At 41.6% G+C, this 14,021-nt stretch overlaps 1 protein-coding gene across 4 annotated transcripts in view; it reads left to right on the top strand.

Annotated features, from left to right (window-relative positions):
- The window catches only part of LOC117099569 (zinc finger protein 514), an 80,841-nt gene that overhangs the window by 62,896 nt on the left and 3,924 nt on the right, over positions 1–14,021 (top strand). For 3 of the 4 annotated variants that reach the window (XM_033238811.1, XM_033238812.1, XM_033238815.1), the window contains 4 exons: positions 70–160; positions 3,374–3,420; positions 4,209–4,266; positions 4,563–4,625. In XM_033238811.1, the coding sequence (XP_033094702.1) occupies positions 70–160; positions 3,374–3,420; positions 4,209–4,266; positions 4,563–4,625 (259 nt within the window). Of the gene's footprint in view, positions 1–69; positions 161–3,373; positions 3,421–4,208; positions 4,267–4,562; positions 4,626–4,974; positions 5,898–14,021 lie in introns of those variants that run through there. The other variant, XM_033238813.1, reaches the window with a different exon arrangement.

Genomic DNA, 14,021 nt, shown 5'->3' with positions numbered 1-14,021 from the left:
TGGCTTCCTCCATTTCCCTCCTTCAGATTTGCTTAATGTGCAATATTTATGAGACATTTTGCCTTTTAGGTAAGAAATGTTTTCAATATGACAGCGAAAGAGGGAAGAAAGAAATCGGTCCGTGTCCTGGTGGCTGTGGGGAACGGAAAAGGAGCTGCAGGTGAATGGGGAGTGGTGGCTCCACAGTGGCAGTGGTGGGCAGGGACGGGCGTGACACGCAGGGACAGGCGTGGCACGGGGCCGTGCTGTGGAACCCATGGGCTCATGCTGCTGGCCAGGCTTTTTCTGCTGATTAAACCTTTTAGTGGTTTCAGTTCACAAAGCTTGTGGTAAGCCCATGACTTCCCCTAGAAAAGAGAGAATAGACTGTACTATACTTGCCTTTTCCTCTGAGGAAAAGGAATATTACAAAAGGCTGAAGACATTATTTTATTATGTATAATAGTGGAAAATGAGGGAGAAAAACACTAAATGTTCGATAGGGTCATGGTAATAAAAACAATGTAGCCATACAGTGTAATATTCTGTATCTGTTAAAGAATTATGGGAAATTACTTATAATGCTAAGTTGAAAAAACAAAAGCTTTATATAAGAGCTTATCAAATTCTAGTTTTTTTTTTTTTTTTTTTTTTTTTGAGACGGAGTCTCGCTCTGTTGCCCGGCCTGGAGTGCAGTGGCCGGATCTCAGCTCACTGCAAGCTCCGCCTCCTGGGTTTACGCCATTCTCCTGCCTCAGCCTCCCGAGTAGCTGGGACTACAGGCGCCCGCCACCTCGCCCAGCTAGCTTTTTTGTATTTTTAGTAGAGACGGGGTTTCACTGTGTTAGCCAGGATGGTCTCGATCTCCTGACCTCGTGATTCGCCCGTCTCGGCCTCCCAAAGTGCTGGGATTACAGGCTTGAGCCACCGCGCCCGGCCTGTTTTTTTTTTTTCAAGTGTATTTATATGCCAAGAAAAGACTGGAAAACTAAACACTGTCAAGGTTAATAGTGTTTACTCCAATTAGTAGGTTTGCTGATTTAAATTTTCTCCTATGTATAGTTACCATAGTGGACACTTGTTTTTGAAATATATTCGTGTCTTTTGAAGGAAAGGAACACAGGAAAATGGCCTAGTTAGCCCATACTGAAGTAATGCATGTATATAGTATGTGGCCAAAGGAAACCAAGCCTTACAGCTACTTTTGTAGTTTTCCTAAATTTTATGTTCATATTATTATCATGTATCTTTAAAAAAAATTTACACAGAGGAATCACATTATAGCCATCATTTTGCACCTTGATTTTCTTACATAGTATTATATTCAGAGATATTAATACTCAGATTAACATAAACATTCTCCTTGATTCTTTGCACTGTTTGCAAAGTGTTCCATTGTCCATGGATAAGTTTTGTAACCTTTTCCCTGTTGCTGAATATTTATGTTGTTTCCAGAGTTTTACTAATTATAAAAAACAGGGTGGTCCATGTATATGTAATTTGTTTTACTGCTGCAAGTATATCAATAGGGGAAACTTCTTGCGGTGAAATTGCTGCCCCAAGGTTAGACATATTTTAAGTGTTGATAAATATTGCTAGATTGCCTCCCCACAAAAGGTTACATCAATGTCTGTGTTCCTCTACACCATCGCACCCTTGCCAGCTTCGGGTGTCATCAGACCTTACTGATTGTCAGTATGATCTGTGAAACAAATCTCTCAGTTTTGACTTTTATTTTTTAAACTGAGAGCTTGAACAGCCTTTTACATGTGTATTGGCTGTTGTTACTTCCTTTTTGAGATCTGTTGGTTTATGTGCTTTGCTCATTTTTCTATTGGGTGGTTATTATTGTCCTTATTGAATTGTATAAGCTCTTCGTGAGTTAAGGACATTAGCCCTTTGTCAGTCAGATATTTTGACTTAGGTTTTAATTTTTTTCCACACAGAAGTTTTAAGCTCTGTGGCAAATTTATCAGTCTTATATCACTACTGGGTTGTAAATATTAGTTACCACTTCGGGTTTGTGTCTTGCTTAGAAAGCCTCATTTGAAGATTATAAGTGTTAGTAAGTTTCCCCGTATTTTCCTCTAGGACTCCATGGTTTAGTTTGTTTTGTTTAAACTAGGAACTGGCATTCGCAGCCTCTTTTGTCCCAGGGCTCAGAGGTCCCATGTGTCTTATGGAGCAGTATTGTTTTATGTTATTTTCCCATGTATAATTTAAAAACAAAATACGTTGTTAAAAACAAAATACGGTGGCAGCAAATAATGGCAGTATCTCTGTAACTCCTGGTAAATTGTGTTTCGTAGTGAAGTGTTCATAAACTATAAAGAGTCATTAATTTGGTTTCCTGGTTAATTAAAATCTGAATTCCATTTGAAGTTCCATTGAAATCATGGTTTTACTCTATAGCAGTGGATGTTTTTTCCCACCCTTTCTGATATTTTTTCCTTCCTGAGACAGGTTCTTGCTGTGTCACCCAGCGTGGAGTGCAGTCGCACCATCACGGCTCACTGCACTCTCAACCTTCTGAGCTCAAGTGATCCTGCAACCTCAGCCTCTTGAGTAGCAAGGATTACAGGCACCTACCACTATGCCTGGCTAATTTTTGTATTTTTGATAGAGACAGGGTCTCACTATGTTGCCCAGGCTCATTGTGAACTCCTGAGCTCAAGCAATCTGTCCATCTTGGCCTCCCAAAGTGCTGGGGTTATAGGTGTGAACCACCGCACCCGGCCCCTTTCTGATTATTTTAATCTATCTTTAAATGTCCAAAGTGATTTGCCTAATTAATTTAGAACATATTTAGTTTTTTAAAAATTGAGTGTATTTTATCTAGCTGTTTTTAAAAGGCGGCATCTAACCTTAGATTTTATAAATACATCTAAATTTGTTATTTCCAGGATGCTTCAAAACAGATCTCTGTAACCTCATGCTTTGTTATTGTTAGTTTTTTTGTTCTGGTTTTGTTTTGAGGCAGGGTATTGCTCTATCTGGAGTACAATGGCACAGTCATAGCTCACTGTACCCTCAAACTCCTAAACTCAAGTAATCCTCCCACCTCATCCTCCTGAGTATTTGGGACCACAGTCATGCACCAACATGCCTGGCAAATTTTTTAAATTTTGTTTTTAATAGAGCATTGCTGTGTTGCTCAGGCTGGTCTCAAACTCCTGGGCTCAAGCGATCGTCCCACCTCAGGCTCCTAAAGTGCTGAGATTACAGATGTGAGTCATCACACCAGCCTGTTACTGGTTTTGTATAGCAAGTCTTTTGTGGGTGGTAGAAAGATGAAGTGCTATGAAATATTGTAGGAGCAGAAACTTGAAATGTGGCGAAAACCACGTGGGCCAAATTTCTGTCTCTTTTCTTATTTTTGCTTTTTTGTTTAAAGGTTTTGCTATTGGGAAAGCCACTGATCGGACGGACGCTTTCAGGAAAGTATGTGCGTTTTTTTCCTTTGTTGACACTCAGTAAAAGATTAGTAAGTTATATGCTGGACACAGTGGGAACCACAAAGCAATAATAATTTGTCCCAGAACCTTCCCATGAGGCTTGCTGTCAAGGGTTAATTAGCTCATAAAAATCAGTTTCAGAAGTACTTATATTTCTTTGCACCATTTTTTAAAATCAGATTTTTAATTGCCTAGCCAAGTTATGAGACAACTGTGAAAGTTTGAACACTGACAGAATGTTTGAAGATACTAAGGGATTGTTACTTTTTTTTTTTTTTTTTTTTGAGACATTGCCTCACTCTTGTCGCCCAGACTGGGGTGCAATGGTGTGATCTCGGCTCACTGCAACTTCCGCCTCCTGAGTTCAAGCGATTCTCCTGCCTCAACCTCACAAGTAGCTGGGATTACAGGTGCCCACCACCAGGCCTGGCTAATTTTTGTATTTTTGGTAGAGATGGGATTTCTCCATGTTGGTCAGACTGGTCTCGAACTCCTGACCTCGAGTGATTGGCCTGCCTCGGCCTCTCAAAGTGCTGGGATTACAGATGTGAGCCACCACGCCTAGCCAGGAATTATTGTTAATTTTTTTAGGGGTGATAGTGATATTGTGGTTAAGAGTTTTAAAAAATAAGTCTTTATATTTTAGAAGTATATACTAACCTTTTTGCATAAGTGAATTTTTAGTAATGAAACATTTTTAAAGATATTTTTGGAATCCTTGAAAAGATGTGAATTTCAACAATAGATTTAAGAAAAGCATTTTCCTTCTTTCAGGCAAAGAACAGAGCAGTTCACTATTTGCATTATATAGAACGATATGAAGACCATACAAGTGAGTGCTAATCTATTTTTTTTTTTTAATTTGCAGGATTACATTTGTTAAAGTATGTGTGGTAATATATCTCTATAAGTATCTTTGTGTTTCTCTCTTACTACACTCTTACAAATACATGAAGTGTGAAAACAAATCTAAGAAGGTTACTAAAGTGAATGAAATCAGAGCTTACCATTTATCTTCGGTCAGTACGTGCTGGCTGTTGAGGCTGGTATAAATTGCTTTGCGATATTTGCAAAGGCTTATTAAAGCCACACACCTAATCCTTCTGTGTTTATGTTTTTACCCTCCAGTATTCCATGATATTTCATTAAGATTTAGAAGGACGCATATCAAGATGAAGAAACAACCCAAAGGTAACTGTAAAACTCTTCCCATTTGTCGATGATAAAGCAGAGAAATTATAACAGGTCTATCCTCTCCTCTATTTTTGTTCGTCTTTAGTTGAACTCATCTTGGAAACACCAAAATGTAAAGGCTTATGTTAGGTTTAAGAACGATGAGGCTGTTGGAGAAATAAGAATAGTCAAGGCACACAGGCTCCTGTGAGCACAGGCCTGTTCCAGAAAAAATTTACGTGGGGAGAGCACATTGGAAACAGGAAATAGCACCTGAGCGATTAGTAGGGTTTGGAGGAGGGGGAACATGAGTTCCTCATAGGGAATTCATTGATGCATTTAGGTGTTTCTGTTCTAACTTACTCAGGTCCAGGTGTTTACTGCTCATCACATTCTGATTGGATGCCTTCTGTGAGCTGGGTGCTGTGCTGGGCACTAGGGATGCTGCAGAGATGGCCTTTCCTGCTCTGTGGACAAGCAGGCAGGCAGACAGAGTGCAGGGTCATGGGCTAGGGCAGTCATGCCTAGTGGTCTCTGAGTGTAGGATTCTTGAACCTTCTGATTTGCATTTTACGGATTATATAAAATCAGTAAAAAATGATTTTATATAACTTTTGGTGTTTAAATCTCAAAAAGTTTGAGTCAGAAGAGATAAAACGTTAAATTTTCATATCAAAGCTTCTAATACAACTTTGCTAGAGCCGTGGCTTGGAAATAAATCAGGAGAAAAAACCCTCAAATACAGAATCAGTTGTGTTAATGCACCAGAACCTGCCTTCTGCTTTAAAGCCATAATTAATTATTTAAATGCTGGATAAAAACCACATATTTTATCTTTAGAAAAGGTGTTAAGTGGACTTCAAGGTTTAGATCTGTGCTGTCCCATACAGCAGCCACTAGTCACTAGCCAGCCTCGCTATTGAGCACTTAACATGTGGCTATTGAGATGTGCTCTAATTGTCAAATACACACCAGAATTCAAATACCTAGTACAAAACAAGAATATAAAATCTCAAAAATATTATTGCATTGATTACATTTTAAATAATGTTTAGACATATTGGGTTAATAAAACACGTCACTAAATAAACTTTTTTAAAAAGTTGAAAAAATGTATCTGTGAGAACATTTAAAATTATGGCTTCTGCTTATGGCTTGGATCATACTTATGTTGGGCAGCGTGGTTTAGACACATTTATATCTGAATGAGTTTTGAATGACTGCTACAATTTGTATTTTAAAAATAATTTCTCTGGCAAGGTCCCCATATGTTTATGTATTATATTCATGTTTTCTTTTTTTTTATACTTTAAGTTCTAGGGTACATGTGCACAACGTGCAGGTTTGTTACATAGGTATCCATGTGCCGTGTTGGTTTGTTGCACCCGTTAACTCATCATTTACATTAGGTATATCTCCTAATGCTGTCCCTCCCCTATCCCCCCTCCCCACAACAGGCCCCAGTGTGAGATGTTCTCCACCCTGTGTCCAAGTGATCTCATTGTTCAATTCCCACCTATGAGTGAGAACATGCGGTGTTTGGTTTTCTGTCCTTGCGATAGTTTGCTCAGAATGATGGTTTCCAGCTTCATCCATGTCCCTACAAAGGACATGAACTTATCCATTTTTATGGCTGCATAGTATTCCATGGTGAAAAAGTGCCACATTTTCTTTCTTTCCTTTTTTTTTTTTTTTTGAGACGGAGTCTCGCTCTGTCGCCCAGGCTGGAGTGCAGTGGCCCAATCTCAGCTCACTACAAGCTCCTCCGCTCCCGGGTTCATGGCATTCTTCTGCCTCAGCCTCCCGAGTAGCTGGGACTACAGGCGCCCGCCACCTCGCCTGGCTAGTTTTTTGTATTTTTTTAGTAGAGACGGGGTTTCACCATGTTAGCCAGGATGGTCTCAATCTCCTGACCTTGTGATCCGCCTGTCTCGGCCTCCCAAAGTGCTGGGATTACAGGCTTGAGCCACTGCGCCCCGCCAGGTGCCACATTTTCTTAATCCAGTCTGTCATTAATGGACATTTGGGTTGGTTCCAAGTCTTTGCTATTGTGAATAGTGCCGCAATAAACATATGTGTGCATGTTTATAGTAGCATGATTTATAATCCTTTGGGTATATACCTTGTAATGGGATGGCTGGGTCAAATGGTATTTCCTTTTTTTTTTTTTTTTGAGAGGGAGTCTCGCTCTGTCGCCCAGGCTGGAGTACAGTGGCCAGATCTCAGCTCACTGCAAGCTCTGCCTCCCGGGTTTATGCCATTCTCCTGCCTCAGCCTCCCGAGTAGCTGGGACTACAGGCACACGCCACCTCGCCCGGCTAGTTTTTTGTATTTTTTAGTAGAGACGGGGTTTCACTGTGTTAGCCAGGATGGGTCAAATGGTATTTCTAGTTCTAGATCCTTGAGGAATCGCCACACTGTCTTCCACAATGGTTGAACTAGTTTACACCCCCACCAACGGTGTAAAAGTGTTCCTATTTCTCCACATCTTCTCCAGCACCTGTTGTTTCCTGACTCTTTAATGATCGCCATTCTAACTGGTGTGAGATGATATCTCATTGTGATTTTGATTTGCAAAACCAGTGATGATGAGCATTTTTTCATGTGTCTGTTGCTGCATAAATGTCTTCTTTTGGAAATTGTCTGTTCATATCCTTTGCCCACTTTTTGATATGGTAGTTTAATTTTTTTCTTGTAAATTTGTTTAAGTTCTTTGTAGATTCTGGATATTAGCCCTTTGTCAGATGGGTAGATTGCAAAAATTTTCTCCTATTCTGTAGATTGCCTGTTCACTCTGATGGTAGTTTCTTTTGCCATGCAGAAGCTCTTTAGTTTAATTAGATCCCATTTGTCTATTTTGGCTTTTGTTGCCATTGCTTTTGGTGTTTTAGTCATGAAGTCCTTGCCCATGCCTGTGGCCTGAATGGTATTGCCTAGGTTTTCTTCTAGGGTTTTTATGGTTTTAGGTCTAACATTTAAGTCTTTAATCCATCTTGAATTAATTCTTGTATAAGGTGTAAGGAAGGGATCCAGTTTCAGCTTTGTACATATGGCTAGCCAGTTTTCCTAGCACCATTTATTAAATAGAGAATCCTTTCCCCATTTCTTGTTTTTGTCAGGTTTGTCAAAGATCCGATGGTTGTAGATGTGTGGTGTTATTTCTGAGGCCTCTGTTCTATTCCGTTGGTCTGTATCTCTGTTTTGGTACCAGTACCATGCTGTTTTGGTTACTGTAACCTTGTAGTGTAGTTTGAAGTCAGGTAGCATGATGCCTCCAGCTTTGTTCTTTTTGCTTGGGATTGTCTTGGCAATGTGGGCTCTTTTTTGTTTCCATATGAACTTTAGAGTAGTTTTTTCCAATTCTGTGAAGAAAGTCATTGGTAGCTTGACGGGGATGGCATTGAATCTATAAATTACTTTGGGCATCATGGCCATTTTCACGATGCTGATTCTTCCTATCCATGAGCACAGAATGTTCTTCCCTTTGTTTGTGTCCTCTTACTTCGTTGAGCAGTGGTTTGTAGTTCTCCTTGAAGAGGTCCTTCACATCTTTTGTAAGTTGGATTCCTAGGTATTTTATTCTCTCTGAAGCAATTGTGAATGGGAGTTCACTCATGATTTGACTCTGTTTGTCTGTTATTGGTGTATAAGAATGCTTGTGATTTTTGCACATTGATTTTGTATCCTGAGACTTTGCTGAAGTTGCCTATCAGCTTAAGGACATTTTGGGCTGAGATGATGGGGTTTTCTAAATATACAATCATGTCATCTGCAAACAGGGACAATTTGACTTCCTCTTTTCCTAATTGAATACCTTTTATTTCTTTCTCCTGCCTGATTGCCCTAGCCAGAACTTCCAACACTATGTTGAATAGGAGTGGTGAGAGAGGGCATCCCTGTCTTATGCCAGTTTTCTAAGGGAATGCTTCAAGTTTTTGCCCATTCAGTATGATATTGGATGTGGGTTTGTCTTAAATAGTTCTTATTATTTTGAGATACGTTCCATCAATACCTAGTGTATTGAGAGTTTTTAGCATGAAGGGCTGTTGAATTTTGTCAAAGGCCTTTTCTGCATCTATTGAGATAATCATGTGGTTTTGAGATTTGGTTCTGTTTATCTGCTGGATTACGTTTATTGATTTGCATATGTTGAACCAGTCTTGCATCCCAGGGATGAAGCTGACTTGATCATGTTGGAGAAGCTTTTTGATGTGCTGCTGGATTTGGTTTGCCAGTATTTTATTGAGGATTTTCGCATCGATATTCATCAGGGATATTGGTCTAAAATCCTCTTTTTTTGTTGTATCTCTGCCAGGCTTTGGTATCAGGATGATGCTGGCCTCATAAAATTTGTTAGGGAGGATTCCCTCTTTTTCTATTGATTGTAATAGTTTCAGAAGGAATGGTACCAGCTCCTCTTTGTACCTCTGGTAGAATTCTTCTATGAATCTGTCTGGTCCTGGACTTTTTTTAGTTGTTAGACTATTAATTATTACCTCAGTTTCAGAGCTTGTTATTGGTCTATTCAGCAATTCAGCTTCTTCCTGATTTAGTCTTGGGAGGGTGTGTGTGTCCAGGAATTTATCCATTTCTTCTAGATTTTCTAGTTTGTGTAGAGGTGTTTATAGTATTCTCTGATGGTAGTTTGTATTTCTGTGGGATCGGTGGTGATTTTTAAATTGTGGCTATTTGATTCTTCTCTCTTTATTAGTCTTGCTAGTGGTCTATCAATTTTGTTGATCTTTTCAAAAAACCAGCTCCTGGATTCATTGATTTGTTTGAAGGGTCTTTTGTGTATCTGTCTCCTTCATTTCTGCTCTGATCTTAGTTATTTCTTGCCTTCTGCCAGCTTTTGAATGTGTTTGCTCTTGCTTCTCTAGTTCTTTTAATTACGATGTTAGGGTGTTGATTTTAGATCTTTCCTCCTTTCTCTTGTGGGGATTTAGTGCTATAAATTTCCCTCTACACACTGCTTTAAATATGTGCCAGAGATTCTGGTACGTTGTATCTTTGTTCTCATTGGTTTCAAAGAACATCTTTATTTCTGCCTTCATTTCGTTATGTACCCAGTAGTCATTCAGGAGCAGGTTTTTCAGTTTCCATGTAGTTGTGTGGTTTTGAGTGAGTTTCTTAATCCTGAGTTCTAGTTTGATTGCACTGTGGTCTGAGAGACAGTTTGTTATAATTTCTGTTCTTTTACATTTGCTGAGGAGTGCTTTACTTCCAACTATGTGGTCAGTTTTGGAGTAAGTGCAATGTGGTGCTGAGAAGAATGTATATTCTGTTCATTTGGGGTGGAGAGTTCTGTAGATGTCTGTTAGGTCTGCTTCCTGGATATCCTTGTTAACCTTCTGTCTCATTGATCTGTCTAATATTGACAGTGGGGTGTTAAAGTCTCCCATTATTATTATGTGGGAGTCTGAGTCTCTTTGATGGTCTCTAAGGACTTGCTTTGTGAATCTGGGTGCTCCTGTATTGGGTGCCTATATATTTAGGATAGTTAGCTCTTCTTGTCGAATTGATCCCTTTACCATTATGTAATGGCCTTCTTTGTCTGTTTTGATCTTTGTTGGTTTAAAGTCTATTTTATCAGAGACTAGGATTGTAACCCTTGCTTTTTTTTTTTCCTTGTTTTTTTTCTTTCCATTTGCTTGGTAGATCTTCCTCCATCCCTTTATTTTGAACCTGTGTGTGTCTCTGCATGTGAGATGGGTCTCCTGGATACAGCACACTGATGGGTCTTGACTCTTTATCCAATTTGCTAGTCTGTGTCTTTTAATTGGAGCATTTCGCCCATTTACATTTAAGGTTAATATTGTTATGTATGAATTTGATCCTGTCATTATGATGTTAACTGGTTATTTTGCCAGTTAGTTGATGCAGTTTCTTCCTAACATTGGTGGTCTTTTTTTTTTTTTTTTTTTTTGGGAGACAGAGTCTCGCTCTGTCGCCCAGGCTGGAGTGCAGTGGCCGGATCTCACCTCACTGCAAGCTCCGCCTGCCAGGTTTATGCCATTCTCCTGCCTCAGCCTCCCGGGTAGCTGGGACTACAGGCGCCCGCCACCTCGCCCGGCTAGTTTTTTGGGTTTTTTTTTGTATTTTTTAGTAGAGACGGGGTTTCACCGTGTTAGCCAGGATGGTCTCGATCTCCTGACCTCGTGATCCACCCGTCTCAGCCTCCCAGAGTGCTGGGATTACAGGCTTGAGCCACCGCGCCCGGCCGACATCGATGGTCTTTACAATTTGACATGTTTTTGCAGTGGCTGGTACCGGTTGTTCCTTTCCAGGTTTAGTGCTTCCTTCAGGAGCTTTTGTCAGGCAATCCTGGTGGTGACAAAATCTCTCAGCATTTGCTTGTGTGTAAAGGATTTTATTTTTCCTTCACTTACGAAGCTTACTTTGGCTGGATATGAAATTCTGGGTTGAAAAATTCTTTCAAGAATGTTGAATATTGGCCCCCACTCTCTTCTGGCTTGTAGAGTTTCTGCTGAGAGATCTGCTGTTAGTCTGATGGGCTTCCCTTTGTGGGTAACCTGACCTTTCTCTCTGGCTGCCCTTAATATTTTTTCCTTCATTTCCACCTTGGTGAATCTGACAATTATGTCAGATTCTCTTCTCGAGGAGTATCTTTGTGGCGTTCTCTGTAATTCCTGAATTTGGATGTTGGCCTGCCTTGCTAGGTTGGGGAAGTTCTCCTGGATAATATCCTGAAGAGTGTTTTCCAGCTTGGTTCCATTCTCCCTGTCACTTTCAGGTACACCAATCAAATGGAGATTTGGTCTTTTTACATAGATCCATATTTCTTGGAGGCTTGTTCGTTTCTTTTTACTCTTTTTTCTCTAAACTTCTCGCTTCATTTCATTCATTTGGTCTTTAGTCACTGATACCCTTTCTTCCACTTGATCGAATTGGTTGCTGAAGCTTGTGGATTTGTCACGTAGTTCTCGTGCCATGGTTTTCAGCTCCATCAGATCATTTAAAGTCTTCTCTACACTGTTTATTCTAGTTAGCCATTCGTCTAATCTTTTTTCAAGGTTTTTAGCTTCCTTGTGATGGAGTTCGAACATCCTCCTTTAGCTCAGAAAAGTTTGTTATTACTGGCTTTCTGAAGTCTACTTCTGCCAACTTGTCAAAGTCATTCTCCGTCCAGCTTTGTTCTGTTGCTGGCGAGGAGCTGGGATCCTTTGGAGGAGAAGAGGCGCTCTGGTTTTTAGAATTTTCAGCTTTTCTGCTCAATTTGCCCCCATCTTTGTGGTTTTATCTACCTTTGGTCTTTGATGGTGGTGATGGGGTTTTGGTGTGGATGTCCTTTCTGTTTGTTAGTTTCCCTTCTAACATTCAGGGCCCTCAGCTGCAGGTCTGTTGGAGTTTGCTGGAGGTCCACTTCAGACCCTGGTTGCCTGGGTATCACCAGCAGAGGCTGCAGAGCTGGAAATATTGCTGCCTGATCCTTCCTCTTGAAGCTTTGTCTCAGAGGGGCACCCGGCTGTATGAAGTGTCCGTCGGCCCCTACTGGGAGGTGTCTCTCAGGCTACACGGGGGTGAGGGACCCACTTGAGGAGGCAGTCTGTCCATTCTCAGAGCTCAGACACCATGCTGGGAGAGCCACTGCTCTCTTCCGAGCTGTCAGACAGGGACGTTTAAGTCTGCAGAAGTTTCTGCTGCCTTTTGCTCAGCTATGCCCTGCACACAGAAGTGGAGTCTACAGAGGCAGGTGGGCCTTGTTGAGCTGCCCTGGGCTCCACCCAGTTCGACCTTCCTGGCTGCTTTGTTTACCTGCTCAAGCCTCAGCAATGGCGGGCGCCCCTGCCCCAGCCAGGGCTGCTGCTTCACAGCTCGACCTTGGACTGCTGTGCTAGCAGTGAGCCAAGGCTTCGTGTGCGTGGGACCTGCTGAGCCAGGCACGGGGTGTAATCTCTGGGTGTGCCGTCTGCTACGACCGTTGGAAAAGCGCAGTATGTAGGGGGCAGTGTCCCAGTTTTCCTGGTACAGTCTGTCACAGCTTTCCTTGGCTAGGAAAGGGAAATCCCCTGACCCCTTGTGCTTCCCAGGTGAAGCGATGCCTCACCCTGCTTCATGGGCTGCACCCACCGTCCAGCCAGTCCCAGTGAGATGAACCAGGTACCTCAGTTGAAAATGCAGAAATCAGCTGTCTTCTGCGTCGCTCACGCTGGGAGCGGCAGACTGGAGCTATTCCTATTCAGCCATCTTGGAACGAAATCCTATTCAAATGACTGCTGTGATTTTAATTTAATTGAAGAAGCTACCTTTTAAAATCTTTCCTGTCTTCTAATCAAAGCTGTATTTTTCAGGTTTTTGTATTATCTAGACCATTACACATTTCCTAAATACATACACATTTGTAGACATTTTGTACATACATGTTCAAATAGGCATTTCCTAAACGACGCCGCCTATGTGTCACCAGTTCTGTAGGAGATAGAAAAGGTGTTACTCCAAAAAGGATGCCAAATGGCAGAACTGGATTAAGGAAAGGCACCAAAAGTGCTTGTGCATCTTTGTGAACGTTGCAGTCATTGATGCACTGCCATGCAATATGAATCTCCCAAGAGAAATGGAGGGTATGGTGTTCCCAAATTTATTTCACCATGGAACACTTCTGCCTCGGCTGTAGAACAGTATTCAGTTCCACACACAGCACTGCAAAACGTGGCCATATTTATTCAGTGTTTTTTGACACAGTCTCTGCCTGGAAGGTAGTGAAATCATTACCATGGGACCGACCACTACCACGACCACGTGGGTGTTGGTGTGTGTGTCACGCAGTGGCAGCGTTCATGCACTCTCTGTGCTGGTCCAGGTACTGTATTACACACCTTCGCGGTGCTCACCAGCAGCCCTGCCAAGTAGGTATTTTAAGGGGGGGCCTTCTTGTCACGGTTATCCAGCGAGCAGTGGCAGGGTAGAGGCTGCCTCTCAGCTGCTTCCAGAATCTGCACGATGCCCCTTTCCACGTGTACCTCTCTGTAGGTGTGTGTGCACCCGTGCTCATCCAGACATGGATGGCACCTGTTCTGTGTGTAAATAACTCCACCTGGAAGAACAAAGGACCCCATTGTGACCTGTCTTTAGCTATCCTCTTAAGTTCCTGCGTGCTCTAGCATAGTTATGGAGGCCACAGTTCATTGACCTTTTCAAGTAGAAGGAATAGTTCTTGACCATAAAAAGTCAAACTAGAAAGCCAGTAATGTCCAACTTCCAGAGGAGATCTTCTGCCTTGGAGCATAAGAGGTGTGTGCTGAGTTTTATGTCTGGCAAATAAGAATGTTAGAGGCCAAACTTGGGCCCTGCAGCTCCCTCACTCCACCTGCATTTGCCAGATGCTGCTGTAGGCTCTGGGGACACTGCGGTGAGCAAACAATATCCTGGCCCTTATGGGGGCCATCTTCCATT

Source organism: Trachypithecus francoisi, unplaced genomic scaffold (genome assembly GCF_009764315.1).
Source record: "Trachypithecus francoisi isolate TF-2019V2 unplaced genomic scaffold, Tfra_2.0 Lachesis_group17, whole genome shotgun sequence".
NCBI lineage: Eukaryota > Metazoa > Chordata > Mammalia > Primates > Cercopithecidae > Trachypithecus > Trachypithecus francoisi.
Note: the sequence above shows the minus strand (reverse complement) of the source record. Positions and strands in the feature narration are given on the sequence as shown.